Genomic DNA, 21,279 nt, shown 5'->3' with positions numbered 1-21,279 from the left:
AAGACTTATTCTATGCACACACACACACACACAAACTCACAACCATATATGTCACATGCACATACACACACACAACTATTCATCCAAAGTATTTCCTGTGTGTGAGGTACAGAAGCTTTGAGGTAGTTTTCAGTTTTATATGAATAAAAACTTTCTGAAGTGGTGGAAGAGTTATAGCGCCTGCATTTTTGGACTTACAGTAAAAGCTGTTCGAACAACATGCAGGACTAACAGTAAGCTCTTGTTTTGACCTTACTAAAGGGGAACTCCAGCAATTTTACATATCAAGGTCTGTTTACAGCTCTTGAGGAGTACTTCAGCATATGTGAAAAAGTTTTATAAAGCATTTTGTGGCTCCAGGAAGAGCTGCGCAAAATCTGATAAAATGTGATGAGTGATATCCGGACCGTCGGTGGTTGAGTTGGATTGCGGTTAATGTAGGCACCAGGTTTTGACAAGGAAAAACACTGTTAAAACAGTTTCTTTGTCAGTGTCTTTATAAAATTCATTAATTTCTGTTAATAGTTATGTTCATTAAGTCACGGTTTGACTCTGCAATCTCTGGCCTCATGTTACTTTACATAAAAGATATTCCAATATGTTCTACAACTATTTAGTTTACAGATTTTAAACGTGACGAAATGAGAGCACTTGTATCAGATTAGTACTTGAACTTGAGGTGTTGGTATCTGAAGAGAAGAAGTTCCTACTGGATTCAGATCCACTGGTTGACTGGAGCCTTTCTGTGTTGGGTTTGCATGTTCTCCTTGTGTCTGCCTTCAGGTCCGGCTCCGATTTCCTCTCGCAGTCAAACAAACATGCAGGTTATTTTAATTGGAAACCGTAGGTATGAGCATGAATAGTTGTTTGTCTATGTGTCTGCCCTCTGATAACCAGGCGACCTGTCCAGGTTGTATCCACCTCTCACTCGGTGTGTGCTGGGAAAGGCTCCAACTCCAAACAACTCTGCACAGGGTCAGTGAAAGCTTTCCACTTATAATACTGACATGTATCTTTCACCAGCTCATGTTCTGACTCATTATAATTGCTTGGTTATAAGAAGAAAGAAGATTATTGGAGTCACCAATATGATTCCTTGGACAACCTCAGAGACTTTACCTTTGAGGGAAATTCCCTAAACAAAACTTTGTGACAATTAGTGATGTAACCATTCAATATAATGGATTAAAATCTGTCTGTAAATACTGATTTATACTCGGTTCAGTTCAGGAATCAGAAGTGTTAACAGGAGAGAAAAAGATAGATCAGTGCCTCCCTTCAGACACTGAAAAACACTGAGTTCTAACTAATTGTTTTGCTGCTGACCCTGACCTCTGACCTCTCTGTGTGAGAATTCCCCCGCAGACTCATGCGTATCACATTTAATCATCACTGATTGTGTTGCTTTATGCTTTAGCCCATTGTTGTGTGGGACACAGTTGAGCGTGTGACCCCTTTGGTGTAAATGAATGAACTGCTGAAGCTGAGATACTTCCACTCCAACATTTACAGCAGATCCTACACTGGTTCCCAACCTTTTTTTAGAAGACACTTGGTTATACACACATCAGATGTAGGTACAAAGCTATTGGAAATCAGCATCAGTGGAGGTTTTATTTTTTTCATCCCAACCTCTGTTGACTTTGTTTTATGATCAGTACCTGCAAAACTAAATACATTAAAATCAACCTCAGCTTGTTTATTCATATTTAGCAAATGTTAGCATGCAGACACATTAAACTACTGTAAGATGGTGAATATGATAAACTTGATACCTTTTAAACATCACCGTGTTAGCATCGTCATTGCCTTCGTAGGCTGATGTTGCATTTGTAGGCTCCTAGTCTTGTTGCATAACAACCAAGCAGCAACTACCACAGTTTGAAGTTTAATGTGGAAGTACCTTAAACTGCAATGCCACCAATGGCCACTAAATCCATGGCTTCAATTGACCCCCATTCAAATAGTGTCAACTTCTCTCTAGAAATTCTAACTCAACAATTTTTAATGAGTCATTATGGTCTCAATCAATAAAATTCAGGCCCACTAATGAGTGTGCTGATGGTCATTTTCGAAATTATTGCTCTGTTAATAAGATTTGAAGACTTATGGTAGCTTTGATGTCTCCAGTGTGGGCATATAATGAGAAGTTGAAGTTAATGTAAGTTAGAAGTTATTGAAAAGTTTAATGTTACTTGATTATAATACCTGCCCTGTTAGCACAATATGCAGGGCTGTTTTGACTTCAGCTTGGTGTAAGATTTGTTCCTGGGGGGGAATATAATGTATTTCTGTATATTTCTCACTTTCCCCTGCTGCTGTTGCTTGTGCTGCTCTGTCTTTTCTGTCTGTGCGCTGTCAGTGTCCTCTTTTTACACTTCCGCGTTTTCAGTAATCTAGCATTTGCTTTGGTCCGAAGTAGTTTCCAGAACATGAAAGGCAACACCCCTCACTCCTTATTTGGAAGGTCCTGGCTCCAAACGGAAAAGATGACGCCGACCATAAGCTGAAACTCTGGTCTTCCAACCTGCTCCAATGCAAACCACTGGGTGACGTCACACCTTGCTACGTCCATCTTACATCATGCAGTCTATGGTAAAAACACCTTATATTAACCAATATCTACTTGTAACCCCTTGTCATATGACACATATGTTAATTAGTTGTGAACAGATCCACTTAGGAGTGATTTTCCTTTTTCAGATAGTTCCATTTGAGTATTTTCAGAGGCCACAAGAGGTCAAACTATCCAGTATTTAACAAGAAAAAAAAAAAGTTTAAAAATAAATTAAAGTTCAGCAGAACTGTTTCTTCTTTTCTATCTATCCTGCACTTTTCTATCTATCCAAACCATCTTTTCACAACACCTCAAATCTATCTGTGATCCATTTGAGGAGTCCTGAAAATGTTTTTTTGGGTACCACTGTGTGAAGGGAGCAGAACTGACAAGATATTGATGGTGATGAAACAGAGGAACATTACCTCAGTTTGTTTGTACAGATGAAAAATAAGCAAAAAAATGCAAATATGAAGAAAGAATGCATGGAACTTTGTAAGAGAGCATCTTGTTTTGCATCCCACTTGCTCTTCGTCTGTTTTTTTAATCTCCTATCCTCTCCTCTCCTCCTTGTCTACTTCTTCCCCACCACCATACAGATGGTCCCAAGCTGCCTTCAATAATCCAATGCACAGCCATGCCAGTACACCCCAGGCTACACCCCTGATGCTACACTACTCACACACACACATACATACACAGAGACAGTGCCAGTTCCCTAGGCAGGACCCCTGTCTCTCTAGCCCAGATTGGATCAGTTTGGTTCCGCATGGAGCAGTAACACTGGGCCTTAGGGCTCTACATGGGCCTGCAGGGTCCCACATTGGCCTGAAGAAGCTCGGGCTACAACGGAAAAAAGCTCTGGGGCTTGATTGTTTTATCTTTTGATGATGGCTATTATTATTATTACACAAGCTGGAGTGGCCACATGTTTTCGTTTTCATCAACTGTCCTTGAAGAATTTAAACCCCGGTTGTGTCAAGAAACACAAGGGCTGAGAGAGAGAGGGAGGTGAAAGAAAAGCAGTGAAAGGGAGATGAGCGCACACCGAAAAGGAACTTCATAAGCGAAAAAGAGAACAGAGAAGGCAGAGTTTGGCATTTGCAGGCAGGAGCGGAAAAAGACGAAGGAACAGATCGAGGGAGAGGGCGGATGGAGGGTGACGGAGGAAGGGAGGGATGGAGGCAGATAGAGAAACAGGAGGGATGGAAAAGAAAGATGGGTACGCAGAGGGAGGGATGGACAGAGTGCGGCGGATGGGGGAGGGATGGAAGAAGGGATGGAAGGAGGAATGTGACAGATGGGTCGTGCCTGGCCAGAGCTGGGAGGGAGCGGAGAGGTTGGCATCACAGGGTGAGAGAACACACACACTCAGACACACACATTCACACACACACACACACACACAATCACCGCACACATACATGCATGTGTGCCAGTTAACTCCTCTCATGCACATTCTCTGCTGTCAGGAGTGTTTTCAGCGTTTTTCCTTGTGTCAAGAAAACGTCGACCATATGATAAATAGACAAATAGATGGCGCAACGGACATGTTTCGACATACTGTTTGCATAAATTTCCTTCCTGCTCCTGCAATCAATTTCTGCGTTGGCAGGCTAAGATAATAGTTCAATATGCTGAGTCTAATTTTTTCTTTCACATCAGCACTGCTCCTTATGATGACTTGAATTTTTGGGCAGAAGTTTCCAAAGTTGTCCTGAAAATGAGATCTTAAATCTTTGCAAAAATTGCAAGTCAGTGGGATCAACATGACCTGAAGTATGAGAGACTTCATTGTGTTGAATGGATGAAAGTACAAATGCAAACAGCACTGCACTGCTGTTTTCTAAGTTAGAGGTTGACAAAATTGTTGTCAAATGTGTTAGTCAAATGTATTGTATTGCTTTTTATTATATCATATCATATATGATATATCATACTGTAACATATGGCACTACATTGAATGGTACCAATCAATCGTACCATATTGCATTGTGTTGTATCATATAATATCATCATTACAATAAGTATTGTTTTATAAAGTACCATATAGCATGATATCATATCATGTTGTAGCTCACTCTATCATATCATATCATATCATACTGTAAAATACTGGACCCCAACAAATAGTACCAGACTGTATTGTATCATATTGTTTTGTAGAGTATCATATCATAGGGTAATCTATCTAACTATTTATTGTATTTGCACAATATATCATACAATATACTGTATCATATCTTCATATCAAATTATTAGTGTATCACATTGTACTATATTGTACAGTAACATATTACATGATGTATTGTACCAAATACTGTACGGCATCATCATATCATGTTGTATTGTATTGTATTGTAATGTATAGTGCTGCTGTGCACGATATATATCGTACCATATCCTGTATCATATCAACATATTGTATTGTTATGCTGTATTGTATTGTACAGTATTGTATCGTACGGTACCATATAACACAATATATCGTGCCAAATATTGTATCACATCATCATATCGTATTGTTAAAATATATCATTTCATACAGTATCTTATTACATGATATATCATAGTGTAGATTATATGATCATATTATATCATATCTTATTGTCATACTATGTTTCATCATATCAAAACATATCATATCTTATATATGATATTGTATCATACTGTACGTTATTGCACTATATCGTATCTTGCCTTGCCATATCGTACCATGTCATACCGTATAATATTGTATGGTATTGTAACATATTATAAGATATCATATCATATCATATCATATCATATCATATCATATCATATCATATCATATCTTATCATATCATATGGTATTGTAATATATTGCACCATATTGCATACTGTACTGTATCTCACTGCATTATAATCAATTTTGGATGTAGTTTTTTTTTTGTTTGTTTGTTTGCTTGTTTGTTTGCTTTTCTTTTATTTTCTTCTTCTCTTTTTCTTTTCTTGCTTTGTGAATATTTGGTGTGTTATGTCGCCTGTATTTAGTTTATGACTGAATCAAATTAAATCAACTTATTCACCAGGCATTGTTCGAAATCTATTATCTTCAAAATCTGTTATACAGTTATGTAACACTGTGGCTGTTGAGGTGAACTGATTCCTTTTGTTTTTGTCTCCATATCAGGTTGTTTTATGTTTTATATTAAAAGTTTTGTTATTCATTTATGTATGCTGCTGAAAAACTTCTCCTAACAAGTCAGGAAAAAACTTTTTATTCAAAAGTTTTAAACATTGTACTTTTATAAAGTTTAAGGATATTATAAACTGAAGATGGAATGTAAGACACATACTGCTCCTTATTTCTGCTGATTTGAAAATGTATTGAATCTCAACACCACTGTGACACATCCAATTTTGTGATTTGTTACACTCCAAATTATAAGATACAGCGCACAGCTTATGGGATGTAAACCATTACCCAGAATGTGTGTGTGTGTGTGTGTGTGTGTGTGTGTGTGTGTGTGTGTGTGTGTGTGTGTGTGTGTGTTTCATCATGTCTCCGCTGTGTTTCAGCAGGAGGAAAGACATGAACTTGACTCTTCCACAACACCACAGCTGGCTGACTGCTGCTCGCTTGTCATGTGTGTGTTTTTGGTTGTGTGTGTGTGTGTGTGTGTGTTTGTGCTTGTACATGTGTACAACTCAGCAGGCAGGTGCAGCAGATGTCCGGCAAACACACATATACACATGCAGTAGAGTAACACCGTTAACATCTACACAGCAGACAGCAGCAGCCCAGCAGGTCGTGTTGGTGACACTAAAGGACCCCTCCCTGCGTGACCCCGTCAGGTCACCATGGCGATGATAAAGTGCTGAGTCGTGCACATGTGTCCCGGTGCCAGCAGTTTCCAACAACACCCCGAACACGCCCTGGTAATGCCCCTTATCTGGCAGACACACACACAGCTGGGAGAGGATGGCAGAAGTATGGAGGGAGAGAGAAAAGAGGGCACAAACGATTTCTTTCTGCAGGGGCTGCATTGTTGCTTTAAACTTAGTATAAATTCAATTCATTTGTCTGTTTATCCCAGAAGCATCCTCTTCAAATGAATCCCTTTGATTGAAAGATGTATGTCCCTCCATACCTTTCTCTTTTTTTTTCTTTCTCTTTCTCTCTCTTATGATGAGAGTTCATGGCTGTTCTCCTTCCATACAAGAATCACACAAAGGACAAGTACTGTTTAATCCCATCGTAGCCCAGCCCTAAAGACAGACCAGCTGGAGGCCTTTGTGTTTGTGTATGCTTGTGTGTGCGTGCGTGTGTGTGTGTGTGTGTGCGTGCTAGATGACAGGTTATATAAACCTGTGCTCTTCGTGTGTGTGCGCAACCACAGTGTGTTTGTGCAAGTGTGTGGATGACTGAATCTGTGCTTTTTCTTATGAGCAAAAGTAGATATATATATGTGTGTGTGTGTGTGTTGGGAGGGGGTTGCAGAGGAGAGTTATGGGTAAGTAGTATATGGGGCCCCCTCTCTCACAGAGAGACACACAGATATTCAAGTTCGAGTTGCGTCGCCTTTTGTTTTCGAGAAGGGGAGGAGGGTGCAGTGGGTGGCTGGCTGGATGGCTGGATGGCTGGATGGCTTGCTGGGACACTGTGCCTCCCGTTTTTCCCAAAAAAATATCCCCCCTTTCACCCCTCCTCCACATCCCACATCCCCCCCTCCCTCCCTCCCCAGCCAGTGTAGTGCCACTGTATTGTCTGCTTGCAGGCGGGCCGCTTGTTGCTTGCCTTCTGTCCTGCTGTGCTGAGTGCCTGACAAAGGGGCTCTTTTAAATATGCAGACAATCCTCGATCACTTGCACACACACACACACACACACACACACACACACACACACACACATTTGTCCTTGCTTTCCTCTCTCTCCTCTTGCCGTCAGTTCTTTCCATGCCTAGACCTTGCCTGGGAGTGTGTCCTTTTTCACGGAGAATCAACAAGTCTCTGACGTGAAAAGGATACACAAGGCTTTTCTCCCCGTGAGTGTGCGGTTGAAGCTTTGAGTGAATGCTGTTAGCTTTGCTTTAAGGAGCAGTTGTCTTGTCAAGGCTAAAAGCTAGAATCCTGTTTGTTATGGCCTTTGTTACGGAGCTTTATTTCTCACTGTACATTTAACCAGCTTCATTTTTCACGCACAGGAAAATCAAGGTTATTTCATAGCACTCGTTCCTGGGTGCAACATAAAAACAGCAATCCTTGACTATTTTTCACATACTTTTACAAGCAGATAGATACATCCGTTTATTAAACATTTATTTATACGGAGTGGTCCATTGAGAGCAGAATCACTCTCTTTTGCATGGGCACCCAGTTTTTATGGGACAATAAAAACTAAAAACAAACATTTAAACTAACTTTAAAACTTATAAAATACAAATAAGAGATATAAATACAATGGTAAAAGGATAAAAACAGGAGAAACCAGCAGTAATTACATTTGGATGCAATAATATGGAATAAAAAACAATTTTCAACAAACAATTTTCACTCAGATCTGACCATAGTGGATACAGGTAGAGTCAATGGTGGACTAAATTGGAACACATGTAATAATACGCTCAATATTACAAGCATTTTAGTTTTTATGCAGAAACAGCTGTCTTTAATTGATTTGAGAAGTTGCAACAAAGTTATGGAGATTTTTTTTTTCTCAGCCAAACCTGCAGATGTCAGTTTAGAGAGATGAGCTGGAGCTGGTTTGAAAATATGACACAACAGTCAAACATCAGGACGCTTCAGTCCACATGACACTCTCCTCTTTATCTCCTCCTCCACCCTCCCTCAACGGAGCCCTCCCTGGCAGCTTGGCAGAGGCCGCTCCCTCACGCAAAGCAGCAGAGTGCAGGGGCCCGGGCCCCAGACAGGAGCCCAAGCTGGTCTCAGCCTCCCAACATGTTGAGCTGGCCCGCCTTGGGCACAACCAAATGGTTCTGCAGCTGCCCCTTTGTCCCCCTTCCTTAAGTAAACAAAGGACAGAAACAAATTAATGACCTACATTCACAGCAAACCTCGCACGGCCTCCTCGCAGAGAGACACGGAGAGAGAGAGAGGGAGAGAGAGAGAGCAGTTGTCTACAAGCAGATGTTCACTTACAACACTGCAGATTGCAATTAATGATCACCAAGCAGCGCATAACCAAAGGATAGGGTTGCTTTATTTTCTGCAGCAGTTATCATAATGTCCGCTGTCTGTCTGAAATCATGATCGAAAGCAGCGCTGAGAGCAGGTTCATCAAAAAGACAGACGTTTTGTACAGAAAGGAAAAAAAGAATTAAATTCTTTTGTGAGATATCTCCCAAAACTGTGATACACGTTTAATAAACATTTTAAACAGTTGCTCACTTGCAAATAAGATCTTTTTGACACTTCTTAAAGTTTCTTAAACCAATTTTAGGCACTCATCAGACGGAGAACAATGTCATAAAGATTAGGAGTGAGCTTATCGCGTGAGTTTGTGTTGGGGGCTTACTGAAGAGACCATCTGTGGCCTAATGAACGCTGCTCCTTGGCCTCTGAGTGCAGGGGCTTTTAATGCATCTGTAAGAGCAGGTTTACTGAGCAGCAAGACATTAGCTAAAGCTGATTTCTTTACTGGAAAACTGGACTTGAGGAGCTTTGGAAGGAGGATGTGTGCGTGTGTATATGTGTGTGTGTGTGGTCCAGGTATTCCTCATGTTGTGGGGACGTAAATCTGTTTAAACAGTCATGTCGTGGGGATTTGCCTCCCTTATGGGGACAAAAAGCAAGTTCCCTTAACGTAAATCATTAATTTTAGGGTGAAGACTTGGTTTAAAGTTAAGGTTAGTTAGGGTTATGTTAAGGTTAGGGTAAGAGTTAGGGTTAGGCATGTAGTGGTTATGGTTACGGTTAGGATAAGTCTCCAGGAAATGAAAGTAAGTCAATGTCCTCTGAAGTGTTGGAAATATGACTGTGTGTGTGTGTGTGTGTGTGTTATGGCAGGGTTTTTTTTCTCAACAAGCTGCTACACTTTTTTTTTTTTTCCCGCAAATGCAGCTTACACCTTCGCCAGTCCAGCAGTGCTGTAGATATATCAGGAGTTGTGAAGGCACGCGAAAACACACACAGTGAAGTACACACAGAAAACACACAGCGAGTGTGCAGGCCTCCATGCTGTGTCCAAACATGTACACACACATGCACATACGCAACTTCCACCCACATTGCAAACCACTGAGTAACCGGACGCCAAAACCTCCCGCACTGGCCCTTCTGGAACCTGTAACTCTGTGTGTGCTATAAAAAAAATGTGTCCCTATGCAACAATGTGAAGAATAACTTTATGGTGAAGAAATTCAATGTTTAGTTCATTTTAATGGCAGTTAAGAATTTGCTCAAAGCTTTAGGTATGATTACACATTATGATGTAAAAAAAAAAAAGTGGTCAAGTAGCTGTGACTGCTTCGATTTCATCCATGAAACAAGAAAAACCAAACAAAACTTCACACGTAGGTTGAATTTCAAGATTCTTATAATTTATTGCAGTTTGCACACAATTTAAAAATGTCAACAACAGCACACCAAAAATTACAAAACTAAACACAATTAGAATTTACTCCCCTTGAGAAAAACAAACAAAAAAAAAAAAAATCAACCCAACTATGATTGTCAAAGCTAAAAATGACTAAATCTGAAAAAATAACATAAAGGTAAAGAATTTTTTTTTTAATCTCGAGGGGGAGCAAATATATCTGAATCAAAATCTGCTTGTTTTTTCCCAGACAGTGATTGTCCTTTTTCAAAACAGACTCAATCATATCACGCCCCCCCACCCTCCTAAAACCGCCCCCCCCCACCCCCCACCCTCCCGCCCGTCTGTCTTGACATTTATTTTTATACCTTGCTTTTAAAAAAAAAAAAAAAAAAAAAAAAAAAAAAAATCTCCCCCCTTTGTTTTCAAGTAAGCACAGCAAAAGATGGAGATGTCTCGTCAGGGTGGTTAGTTCAGAGCGTCTTGAGCAGTTGACTTCACTCCCACAACTCCACCCCACACTCACACTTAAAAAAAAAAAAAAAAAAATTAAAATAATAAAACAGCCCGGACTACAGCAGTTTAAGGCGGTCAAGTACAACCAGAGGAACAGAAACAAAAAACAGAAGTAATGATGAAAACAACAGCAGGATGGAGAGAGCCCATATGCAGAGACGCTGCCAGTGAAGAAAGAACGTTTTGAGGAAAAAAAAAAAAAAAAAAAATGAGACGACGCGGTGCAAACTGCCGCAATGTCACCCACACTGTTGCATTGGCAGAGCCTGTAGGTGCCACCAGATGACAGGGCGGCACACAGAACCCCACACGTACGCACAACCACCCCACCCACCACATGCACGTCCACGGGGGCATGAACACACACGTATACACACAGATCTGAGGGTTTGATACCGAAGGAGTGCCAGTGAGGGCGGGGGGGGGGGAAATGTGGAGCGTTCACTTTTCAGTATCTCTGTGTCAAATGTTTTTGGATTGTATAAACGCTTGACCAGTAGTTTTAAAATCATCACAAAAAGAGGTTAAAAAAACTGAAAAATTAAACTGATGTAGCCCCAACCCAAAATACAACATTCACATACAAAAAGAAAAGACTTTTCCAATCACATGATCAAAATATAATAAGACATCATTTTCTGATAAATTCAATAAATTCCATGAATTTATACATGATTTTAAACAGCTATTTTTTCAATGCTCTACAGTATCAAATACTTCCATAGCGTCAGAAATGTTTTTTTTTTTTTTTTTTTAATAAAGGCATCTTTTCAGCAAAAATTCTGATTTCATGTCTTTTAGCTTAAAAAGGTGCATTCAGGCATGCCAATTCTCTCCCATCTCAAAGTAAGGATTATGTTTTAAGTGGAAAACACACACACACACACTCACACACACACACACACACACACACAAACATCTTCACACCGCTGCATCCAATGTGAAAAGCACTGCACTGAGTTGGGTGGGTATTTGCACTGAATCAGCACGGCCCCGCTCAGCTCAGCTCAGCACATCTCGGCTCAACGCGACACAACAGTGTGACAAAGATATCTGACCCTTCAACTTTCAGCAGGACAGCTCAGTTTCAGCCTCTCTCCTTCTTTTTTTCTCTCTCTCTCTCTCTTTCTCTCTGTGTCCTTCACACTTTAGCCAAGTCAGAGCCACGTAACTGCACTCAACAGACCTGAAATAAGTGCCCAATGAGCAGAAATTATTAAGAAATGGCTTGACCACGCCTAGAGCTGGAGAGGACGGAGACAGAGATGGAAAACAAGCATACAGCAGTGGAGAAATTTAACGCCTGAGGAGGAGCAGGAGGAGGAAGTGCTGGGTGGACGTACAGTAGATCTTCAGTAGGTTAAATTGACTGATAATAGCCAAGTCACACGCTCATAAACACACACACACACACACACACACACACACACACACACACACAGCAGAGAGATCAGTGCATATAGACACAGGCTTTAAAATGCTTCATCATATCGCTTCAACATCCAACGGAAACACATTCGGTAACATTCTTCTAGGAGCCCAGCGACAGACCTATGACGAGTATAAAAATTCCAACTTAACCTTTTCACTGTCAAAAGTGTAATGTTCAAACATTTCTCCGCCACCCACTCCCACCCCCTCCCCAACCCCTCCCCCCGATGCAAAAACCACAACTTAAAGGTTTAAGACAAAATCAAAATTTCATGCATTTTTTTCCATAGTCGTGAGAAATATATTCAGTTTTTCAACAGACCGCACCCTGGAGTAGTATTCACAAAGAAAAGAAAAGGAAAGCCCGTTGTCAAATATTTGATCAATTACAATGTGTACAGTAATACAGCAAATTCACATTTTTATTTTAAAATATACAAGTTTGGACGTCATGCAACAACAGCAGGTCCCATTACAAAAAAAGTAACAAAATAATAATAATAATAATCATTAATTTAAAAAAAAAAATTAAGATTTAAAACTATAGCAGAACAATATACAACAACCTTAAATTAAATACCTTTTCAACAAGAGATGTTTTAAAGACTGCCAGCTAGATTTAAGAAAAGAATTCTATTAATAACAATAATAATAATTATCATAATAATTTGTAAAGGTCTTTTCATTTTTAGAAAATACTTCAAATTGATTGGAAGTGAAAAAAGGAGACTGTGCATTGCATGAGTGCCATCAGTTCGTCTGTCAGTCAGTCAGCTTTCCCCTGAACACACAACACCAAAGAGCTAAACAAGAGAAGCGGGGAGCGCTTCGCCACAACACCTCCATGCCAGTAGAAAATAAAATTAATACACACAAACCACACTCATACACGCTCACGCACGTCAGGTGAAGTTTTTGCCAGAGTAGTGCAGTATCGCACGCACACACATTTCTTCAAACTGTGTGTGGTGGTTATCGACTCGTGGTGATCACAGTACCCGTTTAGTGTATTGTAATGCTTTTTCACTTCAGTGTGTTCGACCTGAACTCCTGCCGTGGTGTTTGCTGTCTGTGGAACTGGGACCAATATGTTGGCCAGCGTCGGAGTGATGTGTCAGAGATGAAACACAAAGTGGAAACTCTTCAAAAAGGCGAGACCTTCTCACTGGGACCCATGTCCTTAGACGCAATGAAAGCCACCGAACAGAACTTGTGCCAATAAAAAATAAGTATTCAGAATAAAATAGAATAAAAACAAAGTTCCCCAAACAACAACAAAAAAAAACTCAGTAGTAACATTTTCATGTGCTATTAAAGTGCAATTGAATGAGATTTTGCGACATACAAGAACATGACTCACTTAAACCCCGAATAACAAACTTTGCCACCTGCCTATCACCTCCCCACGCCTCTCTGCCCTTCTTTAACTCTCCGCTCTCTTTCCCTTTATCCACCCCAGCAGTCTGTATCTACTTCCACAGTTCCTGGGAGCTGTCCTCAATCGCCCAATCCCTGACATTGGGCAGTGCCAGCGGTTCACTCTTCACTGACAGCGAGTTGACCAGTTCGCAATGGAACTTGCGGATGTGTCGGTAGAGGTCCCCAGACTGCGTGAAGCGCCGTTCGCACCACTTACAAGCATGCGGCTTCTCACGCGTGTGCACCACTGCGTGACGGCTGAGGTTGTGTGAGTACTGGAAGCTCTTGCCGCAGGTGGTGCAGGTGTAGGGTTTCTCGCCGGAGTGTGTCCGCTCGTGGCGCTTCAGCGTGTACATGCAGGAGAAGGTCTTGCTGCAGATGGTGCAGGTGGGCACATTGACGTCTCCGGCGGGCTTGGAGCGGATGCCCTCCTGCTCCCTGAAGTGGGAGCTGAGGTGAAGCTGGAGGATGTGCGGGGAGGGGAAAACCTTGTTACACAGCGGGCACATGAAGATCTGGGTGTGTTGAGCTGACAGCATGTTGGAGACGTAGGGCAGCAGGGAGTTATCCATGCTGGCTGCCTCGGCCTGGGCGCGCTCATTTTCACCGCCCAGTATGTCCTCGTCATCTGCTGTGGCCGAGGGCTTCTCGTCCCGCTCCAGCTCTGAGGCCAGAGAGGCCTCTCGCAGAGCGGACAGGTGCGCTTCCAGGCCAAGCCTCCTCTGGGCCGACAGCGGCCCTCCGACCCCGTGGTGGGTCAGGCCCCCATTGGTGCTGGGAACCGTTGCCTTGGTAATGCCGCTGTGCTCCATTTCGTAGTCCCCACCGCCCAGTTCCTCTTCCTCTTCTGAAGCCACGCCCCTCTCCACCTTCACCCTCACAGCCAATGGACTTTGGAGGCTGTCTGGTGTAGCTGCTCCGCTGAAATAGGACTGGTGATGGTTACTGTGGTTGCTACCGGCAATCGGCTTGACTGACAGGTCCAGGACACAGTCAGCCGCATCATTTGATACCCTCCTGCCCCTGTGCCCTCCACGAGAGCTCACAGAGCGGTGGGACCTCTGGGAGTGAGATCCAGTGGAGCTGGTGGGGCTGCCGGCCGGAGAGAGGAGCTTCCCTCCCTCCCCCAGCCCTTCCCCACCCTGCGTCTCCGCCTCGCTGTGGCCTGGGCTGGTTGTAGCAATGGCTGGTGTCCCTGGTCTGTCAGCGGACGGCAGCCTCAGCCACAGTGGTCCTCCCTCTGCCTTGCCCTCCTCCTCTTCATCACTGTGCAGCAGGTCAGCAGTAGCAGGCCGGCCTGTAGAACCGTCTGACAGACTATCGGCCTTATCGGAACAGCTGGATCCACCATCATCCTCTCTGCGCGTGCTATCTGCCTCCGCTGTGGCCTTCTGCTTCAAACGTTTCTTACACACCTTGACAATGTCATACATGTGCAAGTAGCTGGCCGCTGCCAGCACATCCTCTACGGGAAGATCCTGGAACTGCAGCTTGCCCTCATACATGAACTCCAGGAGCAGGGAAAACGCCGGGGCTGTGACGATGTCGCTGTTGAGGTGCACCACATCTCTCTTGTCCAGCTGGTCCTTGTAGAAGAGGTGAAAGTACATGCTGCAGGAGGCCAACACAGCACGGTGAGCACGGAACTGGGCATCGCCCACCAGCACCGTGGAGTCACACAGGAAGCCCTGGTGCCGCTGCTCGCTCAGACACTGGAGTAAATGTCTGCTGTGGTCTGGGAACTCCATCCTGCCGTCCTCATAACCTGCAGCCATACAGAGACAGAGTCAAAGTTAGATTTATGTCTGATAAAAGTCTCAGTATCCATGATGTCAGATTTTAAATTTATAACTATTTTTGACGAGGCCTTGAAAAGTTTTAAATAAAATATTTGCTTCAATAAAGGTAAATACGCAAGAAAAAAGAACAGTTAAATGTAGATGAAATCCTACAAAAGACCATTTAAATTCAGAGAAAACATAAACAGAGATTCTAATGAGAGACAAAACAACAGACTTGATTTAATTTCCAAATTAAATGTGTCTGTGGTAAAATTCAAGTTAAGCGTAGAGATCATGGCACTGTTTATATCATCACTTAGGCTTTTGTGGTGACAACAAATTTTCTGCAAACAAAATTATCTCAAATGTGGCCAATAAAAAAAAAAACAGAGAAATGCGAGACAGAAGAGACAAAAAACACATATGGCATGAGATGCTGAAAACAGACCACAGACAAGACGACAAGCAAGCGAAATAAACACACCAGGAGAAGGTAGGTCAGTAAAAAACAGGAACCCAGAGAAACAAAAAAAACAACACGACAAAACATGCAGCAAAGATACCTTACATATTCAAACTCTATTAATATTTTCCATGTGTACTAGATAATCCAACATCAACAGAAATACCTCTGCTGCTCAAATTCAGAAACACCATGCAGGTGCCTGTAGGGTCACGCATACATTCCTCCGTATGATTCAAAATGTTCATTTTATTTCTCTAATACTTTATGAAGTGTAAATAAAAAGCAAACGGACAAAAATAATAGTATTTCAAAACTGTAATAAAATAATCACTAGTTCAGTTTTTACAGAGAAAGACTTAATCACAGGTAAACCACCAGCGACAGATTCTTCTACTCTGTCTCTCCGCTCTCTCTGTATCTCTCTAACTCCTCCTCTGCCTGCACTCCTGGATTGTCGCTGCTCCTACGCTGGTTATTTTTATTAACCCACTTTGGCCTGGCCTGGCACAGCCCTTTTAGGTAACCGGCTTTCAGCTGTACACACTGTCCTCACGTACACAACACACACACACACACACACACTTAGTACCAGCCTACCTACCAACCACCTCCACAGGCTAAGTCGAGCAGGAAAACTGGCCAATTGAAATAGCACTGCCGAAAACAAAACAGCTTGTCCCTCGTTTAACCTGCGAGTGCCGGCTTTAGGTGTAAGATTAAAGGTGCAAAAAAAAAAAAAAAAGAAGGAAAAAAGGCAGAAAACTTGCAGCGATGCTCTTCAAGTATCCTTAAATTTATCTAGTCGATAAACTACTGTATCGTCGGATGTGAAAGACGACAGGAGAAGATAGCGAGAATAAAATCTGTAAAATCATTAAGTCCCACCTGTTAACCAAGTCGATTTGTCCTGCCTGAGAAAATACATCGGTCCCGCTCTGCACTGTGTTAACCAAAGCAGTTAAATCACCTCATTTGAATGAAGCTAAACCAAGAATGTCAGTGTGTGTGTGTGTGTGTGTGTGTTTGTGTGTATGTGTGTGTATGTGTGTGTGTATGCGCTCGCCCTCCGGCTCATTCAGACTGCTTTTAATGAGGGGGCTTACGGGGACAAGGGTGTACCACCTCCCACCTCACCCACCCCCCCCCCCCTTCCACCCCCTCTGTCCAGCCAAACCCCTCTGTCACCTCCTCCTTCCACACACATACACACTATCCCTCACTCACGCACTCCCTCCCATCTGAATCTTACAAGAAAAACCCCGCACATCCGCCCCGTGGTAGAAGCTGCCCTCTTCCTCAACCCCCCCCCCACCTCCCCACCTCCTCCGCCCACCACCACCACCACCACCACCACCCAGAAGAGAAGATTTACAATACAATCACTGTAAGTGCCCTGCTCGTCACAGCATCAATCCTAATCCTTAAAGATGGCTAAAAATAAAGACGGCAGTGGCGGCGGTGGGGAGGGAGCCCTCGGCGGAGGCTCAGGAGGGCAGCAGCCCGTCACCCGGCCCGGCCAGCCAGCTCAGGCAGGGGTCTGAGAGAGACACAGAGAGGCAGGGAGGGAGAGGGAGAGGCTGGGACGGCCAGGGAGGGAGGCTTACCCACATCTGATCCAGCTGACGGGGGCCATATGGCAGCTGCTAGCCAGATAAAGAGATTAAGACTAGGAGGGAGTGCGATTACAGCTGTCTAGCCAATTCAGGCAGCTCAAATCTGCAACTTCTAAATTAGTCTCCTCTACTCCAGCCGACAGGAGGGGAAAAAAGTGGGTAGAGTAGACCGCACATGCTTTCAAGTAATTTTACAGCGAGTTAGATTTAACTGGGAGAAAAAAACAGATTAGATGACGAGGATTAAACAACTGCTCCTTTTATTTACATTATTTTATCAACTAAAAATTAGAGTATTTTACTGTGCTCAAATTTAACTAATTAAAAAATGACTAGATTTTTTTTTTTATTAAAATGTTTTTTAAAAAGCATTATTTTTAATAATGAAAGAACTTTTCTATTACTTGGGAAAAACAAGAACTGAGCTCTATTGAAAAAATTGTTTCCTCACTTGTAACTTTGCTTTCAATTAATGAGTTTCCGGACAAAAATGCCTGACGACACAAATAAGGAACAGAACGAGAGTTTTAAATGCATCTCTCTCTCTCTCTAGACAACAAACTAAATACACAGCAGAGTGTTCCCGGACTGCAATTACCCCTCAGACAGGCAGCACCAACACACGAGTTTACTACTCAAGCACTCACCAGCAGTTTCACACAGCGCTCACACTGGTTTGACACACCGGCGATCCCCACAACAAAACAAAATAACTACTCCACAAACCCCCGAACGCTCCGACTCTATTCACTCTGTCTCACACACATGCACAGACACACAAACACACACATACACACACACAAAACGATACCTGCAGCAGTATGCATCAACTTGATTAACTCCACTGTAGCAGAATAGCTTGGCTCTCTGGCTGGGAATGGCTGTGTGTATCTCTCTCTCTCTCTCTCTCTCTCTCTCTGACTCTCTCTCTTTCTTTCTTTCTTGCTCTTTCTCTTCCTCGCTCGCTCTCTTTGAATCAATGAGTGGGTAGAAGAGGAGAGAAGAAGAGGGAGGCAGGCAAAAAAAAAAAAAAAACACGCTGTTCAAACTGCGAGGGACAGATGCAAAGTGGAGGAGATGTTGGAGGGGGAACGAGATACCACCTCCCTCCCTCCCTCCCTCCCTCCCTCCCTCCTCCTCCTCCTCCTCCTCCTTCTTCTAACTGGCGCTGATCGGCAGCCACAAACACACAGCGCACACACACACACACACACACACACACACACACAGCACTAACTCTCCCAGGCTGCCGCTGAGACTCACAATAAAGGACTGGGGAGGGGTGGAGGGATGGAGGAGGAGGAGGAGGTGGGGTGGATGGCAGCCTGTCAGCTGCTCTGACATCATCCTCAGATGGAGATGCTACCTCCAGCTGTGCTCTTTCTACAGCCATATGCTGCCTCCTCTACACTCCTGCCACCAGACTCCTCTTTCATTCTACCAACACCAACACCACGCAACTTTGTCTCTCTTTCTCCCCCTTTTTCTCTCCCTCTCTCTCTCTCTCCCTGGGAAAAAAACACGGGTCTACTAAATGCAGTGGGATGCTGATTTGGTTTTTGGAAAACACTAAAAACGAAAGAGTTTAACTCACCAAATCATGCAACCCCAACCACCTACTGCGACCAAAACTATGAAGGAAAGGGAGAGTTTACAATATATAAAGAGGGATTCTGAGTAAAAACTTTTTTTTTTCCTAAATATTTTCTAGTGTTGTGAATTTTTGTAAATATGTCTCAGCCTCTTTCCACTAACTATAAACAAAGGCCAACACAGCACATTTGCAACTGACAGACGCACGCAGCTGATATTGTTTTCCACTTCTTTACGGTTCAGCGCCGCTGCCTCGTCTTGCATTCATTCATTCACTCACTCATTCATTCATCTATCCATCCACCCCCCCCCCCCCCCCCCCCCCCAAAAAAAAATCCCCCCCCCCCCTCCACTCCCCTGCTCCTCCCCCCTCTTTACACGGACCCTTCGCACAACTGACAGGAACAGAAATGAAATGTGGAAACAATGGGAGCAAATCATAAAGAAAGAACCTAATGAGTGCAAATCCCAAACAAAAGGTATACAAGGCTTTAATAAGCCGGAGAGAAACTTATTACAACAGCTTTATTTCGCTTTCGTTTTAGTGAAAGTGTGCACGTTAGGAGCGTGTGAATGTCCAGCTTTTTAATGCATAAGACAGTAGAGATAAAACTACCTTTATCTTCAATGTTATTCATATTATTTTTGTCTATTTAAGTCCAAAAGATTAATATGGCCACGGTGGCGAACTATGCCCATTAAAATATTGTCTTCACTAAAAGACAAACACGCAGTAAAACTTAATAACTTTTTATCACAACTACAAATAAACGTAAAGGTTAAATTGTAATATTTTCCTTGTCTTGTAATGCGTCGTTCAGAGCAACATGTGAGTATATACAACATTTATAAACAATTACGAATATTTCAATAGCCTATGTAAAACTTTTACTTACAGATGTCCAATAAAAAAACGCAATTTAGGGGGAAAAAATGACTTAAATAGGTTCTTGCTGCAAAAACGCTCCTAATTGGCTACAAAATCCAACTTCCATAATCTTTAATAAACTAGGGTAAAAAATAAGCCTTGCTTTTCCAAGTCTGAAACATTCAATTATCTAACTTAAACTTTAATTAACTTCACCGCTGCAGTTTCGGTTGGCATATTTAATTTGCAGTGTTAGAAAGTCGTGTGAGAAGCTGTTTGGCTGCAACCACAGTTCAATTTCTGTTTTACTTTTGACAGACTGTAAGTTAATAGCGTGACAGTGTCATATACTAGTCCAGGACTCACAGAAGTCAGCAATATGATCACAACCGTCTTGTATAAATTTAACTAAACAACATTTTAAAGACGCTTGAACTGTCAGCCATGACAATGACTGTTTATAAGCTTTAACCAGCAAAAGGAAATTAGCATAAAACTTTAAGTAACGTCGCCGCCGCTGACAAGAGAGGCTGCGAGACTCGGGAACAAACTAACAACACAAGAAGAGTATAATTAATTTCTTACCAGAAGACATGTCAAGAAAAGAGAAAGAAAGAGACACACGGACACACTGACCCTCGCTGCTAGCTATAGCCCGGTCGTGGCTAACAAAAGTAACGCGAACAGGCTACAATATTGAGCTATTTACAGTTGTTCTGAAGGCCTCGGTGCTATGACAACAGCTGCTAAAACACCACGGAGGGAGAGCTAACATGGCAACTATTAGTGCGTGGAGACAACACAGTCATGCTAAGGAAGGTTTAGCTACTTTTTCCCCTCCGTAACCCACCCTCTCTCTCTCTCTCTCTCTCTCTCTCTCTCCTGAGCCTCCTTTAATCGGACTCCGGTTATTAGAAGCAGCACTTACAGACAACAAGGTCCAACGTCTTCCCTGCTTCCTCCGTCAAATCCTCCTCTCTTCTTCTTTTTTTTTCCTTCGGTGACAAAACTAGATTGACTTTGGACTAATTTCCATAACAGGCTGCCGAGGCGACCAGGCAGGCGGGAGGGACGGGGAGTCTAGCACTCTGCGGCGGCCAGATGTTTCCGAGCTGTTGCTGCTCAACTCGGGCTGGGAAAGGAGGCGAGTTGACTGGCACGGCGCGGAAGCCAATGGTGCCGGCGAGGAGGAAAGTGAAGGCAAATTGGAAGCGGCCCTCTAACAGAGGAGAGGGAGGGATATGTCTTCTTCTCTCGTCGGCGTAGGTTGACACCAGGCAACAACAACAGCAGCAGTACACACACACACATACACACACACACACACACATACACACACACAGCGAGAAGGCAGGAAAGAAGGAGCTTGGGCCAAACCAACTGGTTCTGCGAGTCAGTGAGGCGGACTGGCGCAGCGGAGAGCGAGAGAGTGGAGAGCGGCGCGGTGCGCACTGGGTACTGTAGTCCACTGGAGCGGTGGGGGGGGTGGGGGTGGGGGGCGTGGGGTGGTGGGT

General features: G+C 43.0%; 1 protein-coding gene across 5 annotated transcripts; it reads right to left on the bottom strand.

Annotated features, from left to right (window-relative positions):
- Nucleotides 1-13,318: 13,318 nt before the first annotated feature.
- On the bottom strand, nucleotides 13,319-21,187 carry zbtb18 (zinc finger and BTB domain containing 18). Of its 5 annotated transcripts, none has more exons than XM_042432602.1 (2): nucleotides 20,694-21,187; nucleotides 13,319-15,209 (listed from the first exon to the last, which is right to left on the bottom strand). In XM_042432602.1, exon 2 carries the CDS (start codon nucleotides 15,190-15,192, stop codon nucleotides 13,495-13,497), a length of 1,698 nt encoding a protein of 565 aa, XP_042288536.1. In that variant the 5' UTR covers nucleotides 15,193-15,209; nucleotides 20,694-21,187; the 3' UTR covers nucleotides 13,319-13,494. The 5 variants fall into 5 exon arrangements, with proteins under 5 accessions (XP_042288536.1, XP_042288534.1, XP_042288537.1 ...); XM_042432600.1 differs by lacking the exon at nucleotides 20,694-21,187 and adding an exon at nucleotides 20,351-20,656; XM_042432603.1 differs by lacking the exon at nucleotides 20,694-21,187 and adding an exon at nucleotides 18,899-19,107.
- Nucleotides 21,188-21,279: the final 92 nt, after the last annotated feature.

This window comes from Thunnus maccoyii, chromosome 14, assembly GCF_910596095.1.
Source record: "Thunnus maccoyii chromosome 14, fThuMac1.1, whole genome shotgun sequence".
Lineage (NCBI taxonomy): Eukaryota > Metazoa > Chordata > Actinopteri > Scombriformes > Scombridae > Thunnus > Thunnus maccoyii.
This window is presented reverse-complemented; position numbering and strand designations above follow the sequence as displayed.

What these genes read in the sequence shown, in the direction of transcription:
- zbtb18 (XM_042432598.1), bottom strand. Translation starts at nt 16,616, where the DNA reads ATGTATTTTCTCAGGCAGGACAAATCGACTTGGTTAACAG. An exon ending in CAAATCGACTTGGTTAACAG is followed by an intron (nt 15,210 to 16,576) that starts GTGGGACTTAAT and finishes GTATGGCTGCAG; the next exon opens with GTTATGAGGACGGCAGGATG.